The sequence below is a fragment of the Bos taurus genome, chromosome 9 (genome assembly GCF_002263795.3).
Source record: "Bos taurus isolate L1 Dominette 01449 registration number 42190680 breed Hereford chromosome 9, ARS-UCD2.0, whole genome shotgun sequence".
NCBI classification, from domain to species: Eukaryota; Metazoa; Chordata; class Mammalia; order Artiodactyla; family Bovidae; genus Bos; species Bos taurus.
Genome location: NC_037336.1, coordinates 39,040,427 through 39,063,318, shown reverse-complemented (window position 1 = coordinate 39,063,318; position 22,892 = coordinate 39,040,427). Strand labels below are relative to the sequence as shown.

The 22,892-nt window shown below is 34.9% G+C and overlaps 1 protein-coding gene across 7 annotated transcripts in view; it reads right to left on the bottom strand.

The window, feature by feature from the left end:
• Positions 1 to 22,892, bottom strand: part of REV3L (REV3 like, DNA directed polymerase zeta catalytic subunit) — a 178,112-nt gene that overhangs the window by 44,890 nt on the left and 110,330 nt on the right. For all 7 annotated transcript variants that reach the window (XM_024996589.2, XM_024996590.2, XM_059889687.1 and 4 more), the window contains exons 14-20: positions 21,228 to 22,138; positions 19,357 to 19,436; positions 17,908 to 18,033; positions 13,887 to 14,079; positions 11,922 to 12,033; positions 5,492 to 5,607; positions 2,610 to 2,728 (exon numbers count right to left, since the gene is read on the bottom strand). In XM_024996589.2, coding sequence (XP_024852357.1) covers positions 2,610 to 2,728; positions 5,492 to 5,607; positions 11,922 to 12,033; positions 13,887 to 14,079; positions 17,908 to 18,033; positions 19,357 to 19,436; positions 21,228 to 22,138 — 1,657 coding nt within the window. The remainder of the gene's footprint in view (positions 1 to 2,609; positions 2,729 to 5,491; positions 5,608 to 11,921; positions 12,034 to 13,886; positions 14,080 to 17,907; positions 18,034 to 19,356; positions 19,437 to 21,227; positions 22,139 to 22,892) is intronic.

Here is a 22,892-nt window from a genome sequence, read left to right as displayed (position 1 = left end):
AATTTCATGGAAATTTCCAAATTGCCAGGAGTACTTTGGGTTAGAAAAAAGTGATAATCTAATTTGGCTCATCTAGCAAAGTTCGGGGAGACCAGGATAAATTACCCTACTCATAACTTTCTCACAGTTGTTCCTCACAGATACAAAAAAAGAGCAGAGATGTTACATATTCAGCCTAGAGTTAGAGAAAGCCCTTGACCTTGAATCTTCCGTAAGGACTAAAAAAAGCCCTGAACTTTGAAAAAAATACTTACTCTTTAAACTGCAATTTTTTAAGCTACGCTATGCTATGCTAAGTCACTTCAGTCGTGTCTGACTCTGTGCGACCCCACAGACAGCAGCCCACCAGGCTCCCCCGTCCCTGGGATTCTCCAGGCAAGAACACTGGAGTGGGTTGCCATTTCCTTCTCCAATGCATGAAGGTGAAAAGTGAAAGTGAAGTCGCTCAGTCGTGTCCGACTCTTAGCGACCCCATGGATTGCAGCCTACCAGGCTCCTCGGTCCATGGGATTTTCCAAGCAAGAGTACTGGAGTGGGGTGCCATTGCCTTCTCCGGATTTTTTAAGCTAGTAACTGATAATTGTTAGAGCTGCCTTTTGGATCTTCAGGAATGAAAAGACCCCTAAAACTAAGACTCGATGATTTAATTTTGTGTTTATACACTTATGTGTTCATTCCAGGCAATATCAGAGACTAAAGTTTGAAATATATAATAGAATATATGAAACAAATACATCATAATCTCTGTACCTTTCATATCCTGTGCTGTGTCACTAGGAATTGCAGTTGACCCTTGAACAATACAGGGGTTAGGGGCACTGACCCTCATGCAGTTGAAAAACCTGTTTATAACTTTACAGTTAGCTCTTCATGTCTGCATATCTGCATTGCAGATTCAACCAATCTGTAGACTGTATAATACTGCAGTATGTATTTATTGGGGAAAAAAAATTCGCCAATAAGTGGATCTGTTTAGTTCAAAGCTATGTTGTTTGAGGGTCAACTGTATTTTTGAAATCACTGGGGCATTGATTATTGTACTGACAATATTTTAAGAAGAAACAACAGGATAAAATTATCCTCAAGTAGATAAATACATGGTACATTTTCAAATTAGATAAAATGTGAGCATAACTTCAGGTCTATGGGGCAGAGAGAGAATAAAAATGGGAAGGCTTTGCTGCTGGCTCAGTGGTAAAAAAAAAAAAAAATCTGCCTGCTAATGCAGGAGACACAAGTTCCATCCCTGGTCCGGGAAGATCCCATATGCTACAGAGCAAGTAAGCCTACGTGCCACAACTACTGAGCCTGTGCTTAAGAGCCTGGGAACCGCAACTATTGAGCCCACATACCACAGCTACTGACGGCTTTGTGCCCTAGAGCCCATGCTCTGCAACGAGACCATAATGAGAAGCCCTCCCACCTCACCTAGAGAGTAGCCCTCACTCACAGCAACTAGAGAAAAGCTCGAGCAGCAAAGACCCAGCACAGCCATAAATAAATGAATGAATAAATAAAATTATTTTTAAAAACAAGAATACCTAAATTTGATATTAAGAGTGTATTTCCTTATCTGGAAGAATTACTGTGTGATAGGTCCCAAAAGAATTGCAGAGAACATGCCTGGAAATTCAAATTTTTATATAAACCTAGAAGAGCCTGAAAAGATCACAACAAATAATAAGTGTACATTAGAAATAGAATGTAGTTTCAAAAGGAAGTAGTTGAAGAACAGAATCCTCTTTAAAATATAAACATTTTATCTGATATTTTAAGTCCAAAATCTGAGAATAGACCAATTTATTGTACATATCTTTTTTCTTACATTTTTGGTGAGTGTGATTGCATATTAGTAAGATAGTTTCATATTACCAAAACTCCTTATCTGGGTCTCCAAAGACCCAACTGGAATGTGCTATTAACTATTTCCAAGTACTGTCTTTCTAGTATTTCTTGTTGAGTTGCTAAGTTGTGTCCAAATCTTTTGTGACCCCATGGACTAGCCAGATAGGCTCCTCTGCCCATGGGATTTCCCAGGAAAGAATACTAAAGTGGGTTGCTATTTCCTTCTCCAGGGGATTTTCCCTGACCCAGAGATCAAACCCATGTCTCTTGCATTGGCAAATGGATTCTTTACCACTGAGCCACGAGGGAAGTCCCTTTCTAATTCAGCTAGGTTTTAAATATCCTAATTTCAAAAAGTTCTTTCCCACGTCTACACTAAATTTTTCTTACTGTAATAAATTAAGAAGGCCAAGTTGAATTTATCTGGCCTTGTGAAAAAAGGATTTCAGAGCAAAAAGTGACAAAATTATACAACATTCCATACATACAAGATAACATTTTATGACAGCTATAGACTTACATAGCCAATGCTATTTGTGCTTAGACAGAAACAGGGTAAAAATCATCAATAATGAAGTTAAGTACTTTTATAGCTTTGCATTTTAGAAAGTAGTTTTTGTTTTTGAAACACTTAAGTATAATAAAAGTAATTCACAAGGAAGCATATACTACATAGGAAGCTATACTAATGTTCTATAATGATTAAATCATTACACTGATCTAATCTCTTACTTCCAAACCAAATTTCAGATAAAGTACCTTACCTCATTTCTCATGATTCTCCAAAGATTTAGTGTAATTCGGCCAACAATATTTATCTCACTCATTACATCTGATCCATACTCATCTCTTTCGGCTGCAAATCTATTCTCAGTTTTGTCATCTATAGAAATAAATACAGACTGCGTCAGGACTCACAGAAATCAAATTTCCAAGCGAACCGTAAGAAAATGAGAATAATAAAAATGAAGATGAAGATTAAGGATTAAATGTAATTCACAGTCTATTCTGTATTAGACTTAAGAGAATAATCATTATTTTGATAGGTTTTTCTGTCCTCTAAGTTATGAAAGAATTTTGTGAAATAAATGTATCTGAAAACTGTACATATTTTTAACAATAAAACATATATATATACATATGTATTTTTAAAATAAATCCTTTTCTCTTTAAATATGATAATTACATGCTATTTTTATGAATACCTAATATCACATCATTCTTTGGTGTTTGGATGAAAAACATTTATTATGAAACTTGTCATCTCTTGCAAAAAAAAAATGGTAGAATTTTTAACCTAAACAATTCTCTGAAAATTTGTTGACGTTAATTAATGATGTTCGTATTGAGGATGAAATTCTATTAACTATATATAAAGAACTAGTTGAAGAGTACCTCTTATAGCATATAGACTTCTGAGTTTAGTTTTTCTAAGTGATAATTATATCTAGAATAGAAATCAAAATGTGTTTCCAGTATATAACACTGGGTATAAATGAATGTTGTTGATTAGAGGCTCTGGAATAACAAGTATATTCATCAACTCAATGACATCAGTTTGAGCAAACTCCAGGAGATAGTGAAGGACAAGGAAGCCTGGAGTGCTGCAAGTCCATGGGGTCGCAGAGAGTCAGATACAACTGAACTAAACAATGGTATTTGAATGTCTGTTGAGTCCAAGAACTTTATTTTAATACAGCTACTTTATTATGTTTGTACTATAGTGCAAAATAAAAATTGTACTTTCTACTCAGAAATGTTTTATCTTGCCCCAGGTCATGTAGTAACAAAAACTAGTATTCTAAACCTGGGTTAGTTGATTATAAAGACAATGTAGACACACCTACCACTCTTCTTTATTTTAGAGACATAATGCTTAAAAGATTTGTTCAAATGTATAGCATAGTGATTTAGCATGTTTGCAGATTATATTCCATTATAGTTTATTACAAGATAATGGGTACAATTTCCTGTGCTCTACTGCATGAAACTAACACTATATTATAAATCAATTTAAAAAAAGGTTTCAGCTTAACACCTACATAATGTTTATTACATTCTCAGGCTCTGTTCTCAGTATTTTACAATCACCCTATGAGATAAGTTCCATTACATCCCCATTTTACAGATGAACAAACTGAAGTATCGATAGGTTAAGTAATCTATCCTGTTGGACATCCAAATCCTGTTGGCCAGGGCTCGAACCCAGGTCATCTTTCTGCAGAATGAACTGTTTACCACTAGTGCTCTTTACTAGGCTTCCTTAAATCATGCCCTTTCTACCGTTTCATGCCACTTCATAAGTGGTTTCAGGAATGTTCTAAAAGGACAGGAAGTTTCATTTCATTATTCTGAAGTCATATACCTTGTTACAAATTAATCAACTAGAAAGTGCACTGAACACTCATGCTACCTATTCTCAATGTTCAGAACCCTATCCCCAATGAAATGATGTAAAAACTGAAATGTATCACTATTCCTCGCTCAAGGGACACAGAAGCTACAAAAAATTAATTCCATGAAAAGCTAAAAGCAGCTATCTTTTTATCCTAAGATTTTGCAAAGCTCAAAATATTTGCTGTCCTTGAATCTTCTGGCTTCAACCCTTCTCTTTCTGTTTACCAACACTTTGGATATTTTGTTGACTTCATAACCCCTTTCAGGAGGTATCTTGATTGGTTTTACTAATCTTCTATTTGACCTTTAAGCCTCTGGAACTATATGCTACTTTGTCCTAGTCAGACTTGTGTGTGTGTTGGGGGGGGAGGGGGCCTTTAAAACAAAGTTATTAAAAATTTGGTAACTATAAAGAAAACATAATTTTAAAAATGCTTTAAAAAAACGAATTTTGGTATGAATGTTATTATTGTCTCCCTCTTCAATTAGAATAACACTTTTGAGGAACAGACTTCAAAATTCATGTAATTTTTTAGCCTGATACCCCCCCCCCCAAAAAAACAAGTTAGTATTTCTCTACCATCTCCTCCTCCCTCACCAAATAGATAAAACATAGAAACAGACAAATAAAATTATGGTATGCCAAGTCAAAGAAATGTTTTGTACTTCATAATGATTATAAAGACTATCTCATAAAGCAGAAAAATACTTTTGTTAAAATAATGTAAAAATGGGATATATGTATGATTAAAATTACATAAAAAATAAAGATCTGTATTCTTTTGTTTGTTTTTTAGTCACTAGTTGTGTCCCACTCTTTCGTGACCCCATGAACTGTACCCGCCAGGCTTCCCTGTCCATGGGATTTCCCAGGAAAAGAATACCGGAGCAAGGTGCCATTTCCTTCTCCAGGAGATCTTCCTAACCCAGGAATCAAACCCATGTTGCCTGCACTGGCACGCAGATTCTTTATCACTGAGCCAGTAGGGAAGCCCAAAAGACCTACGTATGTATATGAAAAATGACTGAAAGGAAAATAAACAACAGGTATACTAACGGTATCTATAGCAGTGATTACAGTATTTTTCTTTCACTTCTCTTGATTTTTAAATTTTTATATAGTGGAGTTATGATAGTATCTAGAACTTACACAATTTAGTATTAAAAATTAGGCTAGAGCAATACTCTTGTCTTTATTTGTCCATAATTTGCTCTGTAGCTGAACAAACAAACATTCACAGTGTCCTACCTGGCACCCGAGAGATCATCTGGCATAAGTCAACACTGAGTGCAGCCGCCCTCTGTAAGAGGTAACCCCAGGAATGCATCTGAATCTCATATCCTATAAGAATATCAGGATCATACCTGAAGAAGAAATGAGAAAATTAAACCTTTAACCAGAAGGACTGCTTCTTCATTAAACAAACTACAAAATTAAAAATCTATTTTTTATTGTATTTCTCAGGAAATATTATATTTCTCAGGGAAAGGGTGATATAGTGTTTACCTATAGAATTTCTATATAGGAAGGAATGGGGCATTTAGAGTTCTAAGTTTGAAGCTACTTTTGTAAAGCAAAAGTAGTTTCTACTTAGATTAGGTGTTTACTTGATATGACTTGAGAAAGAGGCTGCTAAAAATTGGGGTGGGAGGCAAGCATTACCAGTTAAATGCATGAATGAGGGTAAAATTGAGATATAATGTGGGCAGGGGTGGGGTGAAGTATGAGGGCATGTGTGGATACTATTTTGAAAATGATCTCCCAGGTCATTCTGTTGTCACTTTCTACCCCTCTATGCTCTACTGTCCTTAAACAGTTGTAATACTGAGAAAGAAATGGAAACTTCTTCCTTTCCCTCCAATTTTAGTAAAGACTTTGTCCTCACATAAAGAAAGGCCTCAACAATGACAAGTTTGCCTCTAAACTTAAGAGAAAGGTGACTTAGTTTAATGGGAGAATGAAATATTAATAGGGATAAGATTAATGTGGGGAAGCTAAACAGCAAAAACTAGGCAAAAAATGTGCTCGCTGTGGTCACACGGTTGCACTGGTAAAGTGACAATCTGCATCTAACTCAGAAGGAGCCATTTTGTACTTCTGAGGACTTTCACATGACCACCATAAAAAAAAGTTCGATTATAGAACACAAGAAAATAGCATGAAGATTTACTTTCATAGGAAACCTGTGTGGGCAAGACAAGAACTGACTATAGTCTTAAGTGGAAAACAAAAACTTCTGAGCAACAAATACTGCAATGCTGCTATCAGATCAGAGTTCCTAAATTACTTTGATTGTTGTACTGTGCTGTGCTTAGTCATTCAGTCATGTCTGACTCTTCGCAACCCCATGGACTGTAGCCCGCTAGGCTCCTCTGTCCATGGGGATTCTCCAGGCAAGAATACTGAAGTGGGTTGTCATGCCATCCTCCAGGGGATCTTCCCAACCAGGGATTGGACCCAGGTCTCCTGAATTGCAGGCGGATTCTTTATTGTCTGAGCCACCAGCGAAGCCCAAGAATACTGGAGTGGGCAGCATATCCTTTCTCCAGGGGAACTTTCCAACACAGGTATCAAACTGGGGTCTCCTGCATTGCAGGCAGATTCTTTACCAGCTGAGCTATCAGGGAAGCCCCTGATTGTTGTATTAGTATTTATAAAAGCCAAAAAGCAGAGTAAAAGATAACAAAAATTTGTAAAGTTGGGTTTCACATAACTGCCTTCAAAGTCATTCTGAATTATGGAATGACCAACCTGCCAGATTATATCACTTAACACTTGAACCATTTTCTAATATTCTGTCATTCTTCCACAGCCATTTTCTTTAAAAGGGTATTTAATTACCTTAGTTTGTACTTTGACAACAAAAATAAGAGTATCACATATATGTCCTTATTTTTAATCCTGAAGGATTTAGTGGCTGATGTCAAAAGAACTAGGTTTGAACCTCTGCAATAATATTCTTTTCATTTTTCCTATTCATTAAGGGCCCTATAAAATACATTCCCTAATGTAAATTTCAATATCTGGTGATCTGCTTTTGATCCATTATTACACTACAGACTTACAAAGTAGCCTTCAAACTTATTAGGAGAAAAAGATAACATATATGCTTTCCTCTATATAAAAAGGACAAGAAATTTCTAAGAAAACCACTTAACTTAATAAAACTTATTAATCTAATACAACAGCCAAATGGACCTTTTCCCCAACCTATAAAAGTGTTTTCTTGGTAGAAAGTGCAATGTGGCTGGTAATTCTGGAACAAAGAGCAGGATTACAACGTAAGTGTGGAGAAGCTAAAGAAAGCAAAGGCTTATGCAACAATGTGGCTAAGACTTAGGCTCAGAGATCAGAGGTTAAGTGTAGACTGACTGATGCTAAAACTGAAACTCCAACACTTTGGCTACCTCATGCGAAGAGTTAACTCATTGGAAAAGACTCTGATGCTGGGAGGGATTGGGGGCAGGAGGAGAAGGGGACGACAGAGGATGAGATGGCTGGACGGCATTACCGACTCGATGGACATGAGTTTGAGGGAACTCCAGGAGCTGGTGATGGACAGAGAGGCCTGGCGTGCTGCAATTCATGGGGTTGCAAAGAATCGGACACAATTGAACAACTGAACTGAACTGATTCTTTAAAAGGAAGTCCAGAAAGGTCCTAGAGCCTTAAAAAAAGAGTCTCCCAAAACCATTCCTGCTCATTAGTCTTCTAAAATAGTATCCAGTATCTTAACACATCTTTTTGTTGATAGCAACTTCATCAACTCTTCCATTAATGTCAACGTCTTCTCAGAGCAAAGATGAACTAGCTGTATGATGAGTGCATCTCCCTGTAAAACTATGTAATGTCTAAACTTGAAAAACTTGGGCAGAAGTGTCAAGCGTCTCTAAAGATCATCAAGGATAGGAGATGTGAAGGATACACACACAAAAGAACCCGAAGCTGATAGCTTTAATACTTCTCATTTAGAACAGGCATTGCAATTTGGTCACAGTTAACTCTGAACATTCATTTTCATACCATTGGAGATCAAACCAATCAATCCTAAAGGACATCAACCCTGAACATTCACTGTAAGGGCTGTTGCTGAAGCTCCAATACTTTGTCAAGAGCCAACTCACTAGAAAAAACCCTGATGCTGGGAAAGACTGAAGGCAATAGCAGAAGGGGATGGCAGAGGATGAGATGGTTAGACTGCATCACAGACTCATTGGACATGAATCTGAGCAAACTCTGGGAGACAATGAAGGACAGAGAAGGCTGGCATGCTGCAGTCCATGGGGTTACAAACAGTCAGACATGACTTAGCAACTAAACAACGACAAGCATTCTGAACTTAAGAGAAGACTTTGGAAGGTTGCTGGAGTACCTATCATATACATTTCTAAGCATGAAGAGGATGCCAAATTATTACAGAGCTCTTCTGTTATAACTGTTACACAGTTCTTCCAATTTCTTCATCTGAATTTCTTTGACTCATGTAACATCTTATTATTGTAAGAATTATCTTTCCAATCAGCAACTTGCTCTGTTGTGGTAAATGGTTAATAGATTGATTCAATACACTTATTTTTTAATAGCTATGAAAATTTTTTCTCAGTTAACAAGTGTCTCTTGTAAACTACTACTGCTCAGAGATGACTGCTGAAAAAAACAAAAAGTTACCCTTAATGCTTCTCTTAATAGATTTATTAAAGATTTGGTTCTTTTAGAAAACCTGTGTCATTTCAACATTTTCAGATCTATCATGTATATATGTTTTGACCCAGAGGTTGTTCGGTCTTACAAGACTCTCAAAGCTGATAAGCTATCTGTTTCAAGTTCAAAGTTCCAAGGATTCCATATTTCTTCTGTGAAAACATTTGGTGACAGTAACAAAATCTTGGTAACTTGTTCTTTAATTTTTGTAAATTTTATTCACTCTACCAGGTTTCTGAAAGTTACAGAAAGAACAAGGTTGAGTAAATGCAATTAGTAGTAAAGAACAAAATTGTGGAGAGGGAGCACCAGAAACATGAAAACGATTTTATTTGCTTAGGCAGAAAAAAGTTGCTGCACAATTTATATTGCAGATAACACTAAGACCTGTACAGATGAGAGGTGGAAGAGCTCTAACTTGGGGAGTGGCAGCGAGCATCGGGAGAGGAGAAGGAATCATCTTGAAAACGAATTCTGAGGTTAAATGGATAGGAGGGACTAATGCATGGACTAGGGAAAAGAAAAAGGTAGGGCTCAAAACTTAAACTGTTTAAGTTAGGGAGGCTAGGGAAATGTATAAGTAATAGTTCAAGGAAATAGAGAAAGGTAAAAAATGTCTTTGACAAGAATATAGTGGATCTGGTTTTACTTGTTTAATAGCACTTTACATGACTTTACATGTTTGCCACCTGAGGAAGTAAATGAAAAAATAAAGACGATAAACCTCTTTGAGACTATGCATCTGTATTTAATTCAGTTTTATATTCAGCACCTAGCACTGTATTTTACAGAGTTGATACTTAAGTACTGACCAGGCTAAGAGTTTTATGTGCTTTATCACACTTAATTCTAATACCTATTACCCATTTTACAGATGAGGAAATTAAAGTTTAGAGAGATAAGCAACTTGTTCAAGACAAAGACAAAAAGACAGAGATGGCTGACTCCCAAGCCTATGCTCTTAGCAAAGCCTGTGTTAAGTAGGTACTCAACAAATGAGGTTTAAGAAGGAAATAACCTTTAAGGGAGTTGTTTGGAGTAATACATAAACAACATTACAGAATTGAAATGCTAATATTTAATTCTTCTTCTCTTCCTAGTAGCCATGTGATGTAGAGTAAGAACCAGCAGTTAATTTTGTTTTCTTTACTGCACTTTTCTTAACAACTAGTATAATTCACGTTATGGACATTTAAGAAAGTTACTACACTTGCAAATAACTGACAAGATTCTCAATGTTGGCAGGTACTCCTATTGCTAGGAATATACCTAACAAGGAGAACACAAGTCTACAAAGCCCAGGGACACTACTAGATATGCATTGGCCCACAAAATGGTATTTGACTAAAACTCTTACATGTTCCTTTTCCTAAGCTGCTTGCAGTATGAGCTCTGAAAGTACCTGACATGTTGACAAGCTGTGTGAGAAGATAAAAGATAGGACTGACAATGGTAAGACTCAAGTGGATGGGAATCCATCCAGTCGCCAGTGCTATAAATAGTAAAAATACATTCCTCTTTTTTCCTCCCTAGGGTGGTGGGGAGTAGCATATCATTTTTTCTTTTTTTGATGCTCTGACATCTAATTTTGTTTCTTTGAAAATGTTTTCTGGTGTTCTAATTTTCTTTCTTAAAAGATTCTTTTTAATTGAAGGGTAATTGGTTTACAATATTGTGTTAGTTTCTGCCATACATCAACATGAATCAGCCATACGTATACATACGGAGAAGGCAATGGCACCCCACTCCAGTACTCTTGCCTGGAAAATCCCATGGACGGAGGAGCCTGGTAGGCTGCAGTCCATGGGGTCGCTACAAGTCGGACATGACTGAGCGACTTCACTTTCATGCATTGGAGAAGGAAATGGCAACCCACTCCAGTGTTCTTGCCTGGAGAGTCCCAGGGACGGGGGAGCCTTGTGGGCTGCCGTCTCTGGGGTTGCACAGAGTCAGACATGACTGAAGTGACTTAGTAGTAGTAGTATACATATGTCCCATATCTCTTGAACCTCCCTCCCACCTCATCATACCCTTCTAGGTTCTAATTTTCAAAATAGATTGTGTTAACCCATTTGGGATTCAATCAGATGTTGAGTCAGTAAAATATCATCACTGATCTTTAATACAGTATATCATCTCACTTTTACAGGAAAAAGTTGTCCAAAGCAAAACAGAAAGGGTTGGGTTTAACAACGTGCTCAAGGACAGCTTTTATCCATACATCAGAATCCAAAGAGTTATTTTCCAGCCTGCTTTTAGGCATTTAAAAACCTAAACCTAGCAACAGGCAGAAGTTTTAAGTTTCTAGAAAAGTGAAACACATCGCTACTAAGAGTTATACTCTTGAGAACATGCAAAAGAGATTCACTTAATTGTTTTATTTTTAAATTAAAACAGCTTTGGTAAAACATTGTTTTCATACATTTTGACAAGATTCTACTATCAAGCATCAAAGCCAACATCAAATGGTCAAAAGAGATTTTTAAGAAATTATGTACACAAAAGGGTATGTACCAGATAGTCCTAGATTTATGAACAGATTATAATCCAAAATTTTGGAAATACAGATTTGTTTAGAACTCAGAAAACATTTTCTTAAAAAAAAAAAAAAAAAGTAAAAAGGTATTGAAATGGTGGTTCCTAGAGTAGAACCCTATTTAATCAATGATACAATTTAACTTTATAGTTATTATTTCATCACCACAGAAAAATGCTAAAATCTAACTGGAAAAAGCTAGAAGCTAAGCTAGTATTTGTCTTTCACTGGCCCCTCAGTCTTGAGAATAGAATATTCTTTTTTTTATCCCTAATCTGATGGAAATGATGATGGTGATTGGAGATGAGAGCAAAATCCTTTCTAGAATAACTTTTCTTTCAAGGGCCACAGGAAGTGACTCACTTTCTCTTTTTTACCTTCACCTACATTACTCAGCAATAGCACAAAAGGACTGGAAAAATCATAAAATAAAAACAATACCTCTTTATTATATTTGCAATTTCTTGAAAAAGTGTCTTCTCATCAGCAGCATAGGTAACTTGTAGTCCTGTGATTCCAGATCTAATAAGTAATGGGGTCTGATATCTGATATCTAAGAAATAAACAAAATGTTTATTATATATAATTGTGTTAAGTAATATTATCTTACTTTTGAGTAAAATTATACAACTAGAATATTTTAAAATAAGACAGCTTCCCCAAAGTAAACACATAATTGTTTCCTGAAAATTTTCTTAAAGGTTTTCTTTCTAGCACAATATGCAACTGAAAATTCAAATTTTATGTTTTCAGCTATTTTACTAAAAGTCTATATTCACAAAATTCCCTAGATAACATGTCACCCAAAAAGAAATTTTATTACTTTATCTCTTTTTATAGGAAGAGCTTTGCTTAGTAGAAAATATTTTAATTAGTGGTATGCTGGAAAACGTTGACAAGCACCTCTCCATGGAGGGGGCGTTAGGGGGAGCCCTGATTTGTACTGCTTGCCTATTTCTAAGACATGAGAAATTCTGACCATGGCTAAATTCAAATTACCAATGTGACATCAACTACTTCAAAAAATTCATGAAAATTTAGCAACTGGCTCATGAGCTGGTACAAGCCGGCTCAAGCACATCATTGATTAAACTGCAAATTCCTGAACAGTTTTGTTCCGTTAAACCTTCCTCCTCAATTGACTGAATTCAGATATTACTATTTAAAACTGCCAAAGAACACTTGGTATTTTATAAAATGCCTTATGTGGTATCCTATATGAAAAACCTCTGAACTTAATGTATTTATGGAGAAATATCAACAAAATTGGAATATACTTTAAGTAGTTTGCAAGCCATTAACTTACAGTAGTAAGTTAAAAATTTTTTTAAAAAATTTTTGGCCACACTGCATGGCATGTGGGATCTTAGTTCCTTGACCAGGGATTGAACCTGTACTCCCTGCACTGGAAGGGTGGAGTCTTAATCACTGGACCACCAGGAAAGTCCATAACTTAACTTCTTAAAGCAAAGAAAAACTCTGTATTAGCAACAAAATACCAGCATGTATATATAAGGAGGACTGTCTACCCAACGTATAGATACAATATCATTTGAATTCAACAGTAACAATTAGTATTTTATATAATATTTAGATCAAATTAGATATGCTAATTGGAAATTTTATTAAGCTGTTTATATTGTACTGCTTCTAACTTCTAACAGTAATTCAAGAATAATGAATCTAAGACCAAATTATATACAACACCTCCTATTCCCACCTCAGCAAACATTTAGAGAGAAGTTCTTTTTTTAAGGCTAGCAAAACTTTATTACCAAAGTTTTATGAGCACAATATAAGAAATGAAAATTAAATGCCAGAATTCTTCATGAACATAGGTGCACGCATCCTAATATAACAATGGCAAACTGAATACAGCAATAGCTAAAACAATATACATCAAAGCCAAGGTGAATGTATCCTAGTATTTAAAGTTCTGTTTAACACCAGGGAATTAGTTATTTTAATCTGACACAATAAGACTATAAGATGTGCATGGTAGGAAACTCACAGATGCATAATCAACAAAATAGTACTATTTGAGGAAGTTCCTAACCATGAGGTAGAGAGGAGTTCTTTATGCTTGTTTGGTTTAGACCCTGAGCAAAGAAACTGCCCCAACACAAGGTTCTTCCTCCGGTGAAAGTGAAAGTGTTAGTCCCTCAGTCGTATCCAACTTTTTGGGACCCCCTGGACTGTAGTCTGCCAGGCTCCCTGGTCCACGGAATTCTCCAGGCAAGAATACCAGAGTGCCTAGGCATTTCCTTCTCCAGGGGATCTTCCCAATCCAGGGATCAAACCCAGACCTCCTGCACTGCAGGCAGATGCTTTACCGTCTGAGACACCAGGGAAGCCTACATACTTCCTAGGGTATGTAGGTATAAAATTAATAAAAATGATCAATACCTTGACTAGACACTGTCTTGTCTTTATCAATCACTATTACACCTGTGAGTTCTGTTTTGTCTGTATCCGGTAGTGGAGTGTCAGATGAGATGCAGTAGAACAGAGCACAGATTGGGTCAAATTCAGGATCTGGTTCTAAGTCTCGTCTAGTTCGAGCATGTAATTCCACACTGATTAGGGTAAGATTTTGTATCTATAAAAGGAAATAAATACCATGGTTTTAAGCATTTTTTTGAGACAAACTGAAAGTAGTATGTTTCACTAAGGCTCTGAGGAAATACATGTGTAAAATTACAGAAAAATGCTATATAGGACACATTCACAAATTAAAACTAGGTTTTTAGTTGTAAGATCAGATTAAATCAATTCATGTTTTTCTTTTAAAAACTCTCTCTAGAGTACATGCAGTGCCTCTCAATTTCTATTTGAGAAAGAATGACTAGGCCAAAAGGTACATTCAAAGCAAAGTCTATTACTTTTTACTTTCCATTCAGTTAACTATTGTTCTACCTGTACTTTAAACTCAAAAGAGTTCTACTTTTTAGTTTGAAACTCCTACTTGTTAATTCTCTGAGAGTTACTTAGACTTTCATATATAATAGACAATTTTTAAAATAGTTTTTCCTGAAAACAAAAATCATAAGAATTGTAAGATGTCAAACACAACAGCCAGTTTTTTGACCATGTACATTTTCTCTTTGACATGTAATCCAAAAAATGTAATATTTTTGCTTTTTACACTTAACTTCCTATGCCAATAAAAACACTTAACAGTAATCCTTACTTACTTCTCTAAGACAGAGTTAAGAATAAACTCTGGATAAGGAAAAAAGATATAGATTGGATTCATGATTACAGCTGGAATTATAGCCATTACTGTACCAGTGATATACAGATATCTGGCAGTGGAAAATAGGAGAGTACTGTTACAATACTGCAATTATTCAGGTCACCTTAATTTAATAAAGGATCTATATTTTGTATTTATCGTGCATGCCATCTGTTGAAATTTAAATGCAGAAATTCTCCTTAGCGATGGGAGTAGAATTTAGTAGGTATCTCTGGAGGACAACTAAATAATATCAATCAAAATTTTATAAGGACAGAACAAATTAGTGGTTACCACTGGGAAGAGAAGGCGGGAAGGTCACGATGGGATAGAGGATTAAGAGATACAAAATATTTTGTATAAAATAAATAAGCAACAAGGATATATTATACAGCACAAGGAAATACAGCGATTATTTTATAATAATTTTAAATGGAGTACCATCTATAAAAGTATTGAATCACTATATACCTGAAACATATAATATTGTAAATCAACTATTTCAATTAAAAATAAGACATGTCCTTCAATCTAGCATTCCTACTCCTGAGAATGTATCCAGTAGATATACTATGTGGCCAAAATATATGCACAAAATGCACAAAGATGTTTACTAAGATGATACTATTTTCAGTTTTTATAAATTATAAACGACTAAAAACCTAAATCTCTATCAGTTTGGAACTGGTTACTGCCAATAAATTAGGTGGCATACATAAATGCTACACAGAATGAATACTCTGTAACCTTTAACATTTTGAAAAGAATGAACCAGATCTATATGTCCTAATATGGAAAGATCACCATAATACAGTGATAAATGGAATAAATGAGTGTAATATGCTTCCACATATATAAAAAATGTTAAGCACATGCATAGAAAATGTCTGCAAAGAGACAAAAAACACAAAACTGTTTACTGTTTTGGGGGAAGGGAATTCATATGGGAGAGAAGCTTACTTTCAATGTAAATATTTTTGTCTTGAAGTTTTTTACCATGTACATGTAATAGTGCATGCATTCATCAGTAAATTTGTTATTAAGTACTTTTTAAAATATAAAGAACATTAATTATGTATAAGGCATATGGAATAAAACAAATCTCCAAAAATTGTGAAATGGAAACCATCTCCCTAAACCTAAACAAAACAAAAAATCAGTTTAATTAGAAAAGAAGGAACATGTGGAAAAACTATGGAGAAGACTGAAGACAATTTCGGGCCAAAAGAGTTCTGGAGGTTGATTTAGTTATACACTAGGCCAAATTTCACACTCCAATTTTGCCTTTTCACTCCTCAATATAAAATGCATTATAGTTCTTAGGGGTACTTTTTTTAAGCCAACATATGGAATGAAGAGATGGAGAGAGATTTACCAAGTGTAATCAGTAAAGAAGGGGGTAAGAAAAGGGAATACAAACCTCTTTTTCTGCACTGAGTACTTTATATGTAGAAGAGAGAAAGAGAGATTAGCCCAGGGTAATGGAAAAGAGGAAAAATGCTTGGAGCACAATTTCCTAGTAAAGGGAATAGAGTACAGTAGTTTTATTTTGGTGCATTCCCTATCTGACCACCAGGTGGCTATTTGGACTGTGTCTTGAGACACAAAAAGCATGTGAGGAAGCTACGAGCAACTTGCCAGACCTTCAGAGAGATTTTAACTTCAAGAAGGCCCAAGATTCTAAAATAGGGTTACATAGAATAAAACAACAGTATAAGAAGGAAAATACGTTTTTCAGATAATAACAGAAAAAATCAAATGCAACAAGTCTTTTTGTTAAGGTCTATCACATTTGCTTTAATAAATATTTTTTACAAAGTATTTTCTTTAACTTTGGAATTTTGGGTGTGTACTTGATAAGATAAACATTCCTGAGCTTGTTACTTAATTTATCTGAACTTCAGGGGATAGTATAGAATCAGATATAAAACAGGAACTAAATGAATGCTGCTGAATGAAGAAATGTGCAAATAAACTATTAGGTAGACTATGTTCTGATCTAATTCTAAAAAAGTAAAAATCTTAGATCAAAGTTAGGGTAAAAATGAGGACAATATTTAAATTTTTCTTAGTCAACTCATCTAATCCTCAGAAGATAGAACCTATTGGAGACCAAAAACCCAACCAAAAAAATCATATTCTCAGCTATAAGGGCAAAGACATAAAACAACTGTATAAACCAGTACTGACCCAAAGAAATATGAAAGTCACATTCATAATTTAAAATTTTCCAGTACTCACATTAAAAAAGAATAGGTTAAATTAATTTAAAATATTTTCACATAATCAATATATCAAAACTACCCATTCAACATGTAATCAATATAAAAAATTACTAATAAGGTATTTCATATTCTTTTTTCCTATTAAGTCTTTGAAATCAGTATGCATTTTACATTTATGGCACATCTCAGTGAGGCTGCAAACGTTGTAATGGAAATAAATTACTTAAAATTAAAATGAAATCTAAAATTTCATTCCTAGATATGTAAGCCAAACTTAAAATTCTCAATAAACATATGTTAGTAGCTACCATTCTGACGGCACACAAATAAACAATGAAAATATATCCTAATTTCACCTCTGTGCCAATCAGACATGTTCTGAGTTGTGTCTTCTTTACAGAAATATTTACAGTAAACACAGATAAATTAACAGTGAATACAGATAAATTTACAGTGAACCATTCATATATATTCTCCAGTAAGAATGTACATTTTTTTCAAGATAGCGAAGTCTTTGCATATGGTTTGTGCTGTGAAGATAACTGGGTTATAAAGATTACATGAACAAATGAACTGTACAAACAATAATTCACTAAGTCAACCAAACAGACAATGCAAGTAGGTAGGGATGTAATATAACATGGTAATATAACAATCCCAGAGTAATATACAGAGTTTCAAATAGCTGAGAAACGTTTTCTAAATTTTAGCTTCTTTTTAAAAATTTCAGGTATAAGGTTTGAGAAAATTGTGAAACCACAAAGCAGTCTCAATAACTGATGACTACTTTAAAAGTTTCTCTGTTTCATACAAATACATAAAATAGTAAGGATAATAAGAACAAGATAAAGATGAACAGGTATAGAATTCAGTGTAGTCCTCTCTCTGTAAAAAATTTCTGTACTTGTACCACAGAATAAAACGTAAGAGTTGAAATGTGTATGTGTCCTTACTGTTGCAGTTTTACCTCGTGTAAAGCTTTCGCCTCCTCTAAGTTTTGTATGCTGACTTTGAAACCATAAGTATTGTTTAAGGATGGTCCATCAATCTGAGAAGTTTCTTTCTTTGGGGTATTTACTGCTGCAAATTGATTCTATTAAAAAAAAAACACACAGAGGCAGAAAAAAATAATGAGCAATCATTTCCTTTCTTTTGATTACTTATTTCTGCTTAGATAACTTTATGCATTTAGTAATACATGATAAATTAGTACCATCTCCTTAAGTAAAAGAAGAAACTTAAGTATTTTATTTGCATTTTTTCAGGCTAGTAACTCAAGATACCAGAACTGGGTATGTGTAGAAATATCTGATATAATCTGTTAAGTCAACCATATATTGATTCTTGAGTTTACAAACCCCCAATACAGAAAATAATAGCTTTGTAGAGAGTTGACATTTGTACCACATGGACATTTATCTTGACCTTTCTTGGAAATATGACAAGCAAGCAAGCAAGCAATATATTTGCAAGTAGTCTGGCTAAAAATGTATAAAAGATTTAAAACTGTGGGTTTGTATTTTACCCTAATACAACATGTATCTGAAAGATAAACTAAAGTATTATTTTCAAGGGGTTAGAAAGAATGGAATCTATTTTTTTTTTAAATAAAAAAATATATATTCTGATTTCCAAATCCATTAATCATTTTCCTGAAAGTGTTGATTTATGTTGATAGAGCACTCATACTTGTTTTTAATATATATGACTTTTAATTCAATACTGATTTAAAAATGATAGTTTTAAAAAGCATTTGTAATCTCAAAATAGAAATACTAAAATATATTTTATGTAGTTAATGATATTTACGAGAAGTGGCCAATACAGAAGTGATCTCTATCATATATTTCTAAGGATACATGTCTAATGCATACTTTTTTTCACATAACCATGTATTTCCAGTTAAGTATTACAACAATTTTTAGTATTTGAATAAAGACATTTATGATTTTTCAGAGTTTTGGTAATAAATAATGTTGCTTTCCTTTGATATTTAGCAAAATGAACTGAAAAATCAATAATGCTATATTTGAGAAAAAAGTAATAAACCAAGAAAAAGGATATACTTTTGGTGGGATCAAAAATCACTTACTTGAGCTCTGCTGTCATTGGATTGTTCTGATTTTGCCAGTAATCAGTTAATGTATTTGTATCCTCATAATCCACATTTTGGCTATCATATTCACTTTCTCTGTAATATTTGTATTTACATATAAGAATCTTTTAGATCCCAACAACAAAAAAAAATTTTTTTAATTAGGCAATTTCTTGTTGTCTCAAAGACATGTAAATAAATGATGCAAAAATATAATAAAATTATTAAAAAATTGAGACACAAAGTTATCAATTATCTAACTGAAATCCAAGAATAAGAATGGATCTTCCACTGATCTTTAAATATGTTTAGCATAGTTACCTTTGCTTGTGTTAAGAGTACTCTTCTAAGAGCGTCAGTATTACTTCCTTTCTTATGACTCAATTTCTGGATTTTTGGTTCTGTAGAAAGAAATTTTATATTTAACATACAAATCAAAATTGCCTGCTTCAGTGTTTTTGTTTTTTTTTAATTTTTGTTGTTCCAACTCCTAGGTACCATTCATGAGTATGGTCCTATAAATTCTTCACAAAGATTTCACAATTTAAAAATGAAACTGATTCCAACCTGTGATTCCCACACTAAAATAACTTTTAATATTTGTACTATTAAATAAAAACATTTAGATTTTAGTTGTTGGATTTTATTCCTCAGTTATTACCCTAGGGAACCATTTAATCCATTTATTCACTGACTTATCAAGTATTTATGAAGATGAAGAAAAAAATAATCTTGTACCCTTGTGAGGTCTAGAGAGAGAATCAGACATTAATCAAATACATATAGAAAAGTAAAATTATAACTGGGATAAGTACAACAAAGCAGAAGATAATCGAGAAATTTTATCTAGTCAGGGAATTTGGAGAGCTTTTTTGAGCTAAAATACAAAGAAAGAATAGAAATTAACTAGGAAAAGAGTGGGAATTTTCCCTGATTACCAAACAAAAAAACTGGAAATTGTTAAGGGTGAATAAGAAGGCTAGGGTAGAAGCCCAGGTGAGAGATGAGGGCTTGGTAGTACCTTGGTAGACAGAGGCAGAGAGTTTTGGGTAATTTAGGAAACAAAGAAGTGTGAAAACCACAGGATGGGCAGTGAGGGAATCAGGTGATATTATAAATAAGACCACTGTTTCTGACCCGTGTAACTCAGTGACAGAACTCGTGGTACTGTCCATTCAAATTAGGAATAGTTTTCAATGTGTGGGCATGTATGCGTGTGTATAAAGCGTGCTAGGTGATTGGTAGTGAATGGATACAATGAGATCATAAACTAAGTTTAAAAAATACTGACCTTGTGGTGCTTTTGAGCATTCAAGTAGAAATGCCAAAGGTAGCTGGATATAGCATTCTGAAGCTTTAAAGAGAATTCTAAACTAGAAATTAAAATTTGTGAATTATCAATTCTGTGGGCAGGAACTAGGTCATTGAGAGAACACAGAGTAAAGAAAGCTTAAGGCTAAGCCCTAATAAACTACAATATTTAGATAATAACTGAGAATATGAGGTAAACTTCAAAGGAAAGCAAGTGGGAAGAAACAGAGAAGTAGGGGTAGAGCCAAAGGGAGAAGCAGCTCTAAGAAGGAAGGTGTGGTCATAAGAACAAGGGCTGCTTGGAGGGCATGCGATAGAAAGACTGAAAAACATCCACTGGATTTAGCTACATGAAGATCGCAGAGAATCTTCACAAGATCCATACTGGTGAATTGATGGGGGCAGAATCCAGTTCAGAGTGGGCTGACAAATGAGTATGATGTAAAGCAATAGAGCTATCAACTCAGAGAGATCTTTTAAGAAATTTGGCTTTAAGTGAGAGGAAAAAGAGTACAGGCTAAAAGACAGAAGGTCAAGACAGGTGTTTGGTTTTCTATTTTACAGGGTGGGAAATATCTGGATATACATCAAAGCCAGTAGGAAATTAAGTTGAGAAAGAAGATAAGGTTTCTGAGAGGGCTCCTACATTTTACCCAGAAGGCAAGAAGAAAGGATGGAAACAGATGTGAGTATATTTCACAGCAGAAAGATAAAAAAGTTATCATGTGATGATATCCAAGACAGGATAAAATAACAATAACCTCTCATTAGCTGAGCTAAAATTACATTTAAAAAGCTCTGATTTTCATTACATAGTCAATGCTGCTTTCATTTCTGGTATTTGAAGAGCTCCATGGTGATTTTGTTATTTGTAAACTTACCTGTTGACAAAGGGCTAAGGCCAGTTGCCTCAGGAAGCCTTTCTAGTTTTCTCTGTATGATTGGTGTACTATGAAGGCAAAGTGATTCACATATCTCAGTTCTTGTCCTAACATTAACTGGGGATATCACTAGAGGCTCCTGGGACTCAGTGCAGGGGCTCTTCTGTACACCATCTTTTACAGGCTTTAGTAAGTTCTCAATAGTCAGAGAATGCAGGTCCCCTACTGGTGATGAGGGTCTCTCATCTCCATTTAATGTTTTGGAGTCTGGGGATGCTGCCTGTTGCCAAGGGGGAATTGCTGGAGAATCAGGAGAGCTATAACTAATGTAATAGTCATCGTCATCATCCTGATCTTTCTCAGCATCACCTGCAGAAGCAACTAGTGGCAGCGTCTGACTTTCACTTGCAGTCTGATGGCATTCTGTGGTTGGCGCTTGTAAAGCAATCTGAGAATTGTCAACATCTTCCTTGGTATGTGCTGTAGTGGGGAGTGTATGTGGAGTTGTATCCATTTTTGGAGGCGCTACAGGTCTGTCATCTGGATTAACTGAAGAGCTGAAGTCTTCAGCAGATTTTACAACTCTAGTTGGCTCCGTTTTAGACAGTTTCTTGGAACGTTCATATTCTTCTTTGGCTTGAAGCCATGCCTGAACCAGTTGTCGACTTGGGGCACATTTGCAAGGCATGATCACAATTTTTTTATCTTCAGCCATTTTACGGTTATTACTTGATCCTTTATTGACAACTGCTTGGCCATTGCGAGGGGGTGACCCAGGTCTTGGATTTTGAGTCATTGCTGAGAAGGCTGTTTTCCATAGACGAAGTCCTTCCAAAGAAAAGTCTCCCTCAAACTCAGCCAGATCATTTGGAAGTCGAGTTTCTACCATGAGAAGCCGTCCGCCGATCTCCCTATAAACAACATATTTTAGAACTGTTTTGTCTCAAAGAAAAATTACCAAAATATTTAGCTCCTTAACTTAGAGATTTTTAAAAGTTCTTTTTGGAGTTTTAAAAATGCTTATTTCTTTCTTCCATTTCCACATCCTATGCCCCAACCTCCACAAACATATATTTTATGCAGGTACATTCTATCTTTAGTCTCAATATGCTTTTTCTAACAGGTATATGACTACTAAATTAACTTCCTTTGGAAGGTATCATCAATACCAGGGAAAGAAAGTGTCCAATGAAGCCTTCTTTTTAGGAGATGGTACAGACACATCCGATTCCTTTCCTCTATTCATCTTAAATAACTTTCCACTGTCACCATATAAGAATTAAAATGCTGGAAGAATTTATCATCAGAGACTATACCCCAGATTTTATCTATAACCTCTTTATACATTCTCTACTCTCTATGCAGCAGTCTAGCAAAGCCTGTCAGTTCAAACAAGTCTTTATACCCTGCCAAATTCCCTCAAACATTACAAAAGTCACACACAATTGATGTAAACTACCGTAATTCTTTCTCCCCTTTACATGAAAAAGGTTAATACTAACGTAAGAACTTAGCAGTTGGCAAGGTGCACAAAGGTTAAGTGCTACTAATGTATGTGAAGAATCACTACTTAAAAGGAAACCTGGCCTCGTTTCTAATAGTTACTGTAAGTATTAAGCTAAATTTCGTTCTCTAACCTATCCATAGGTCATGTATTTATGCCTT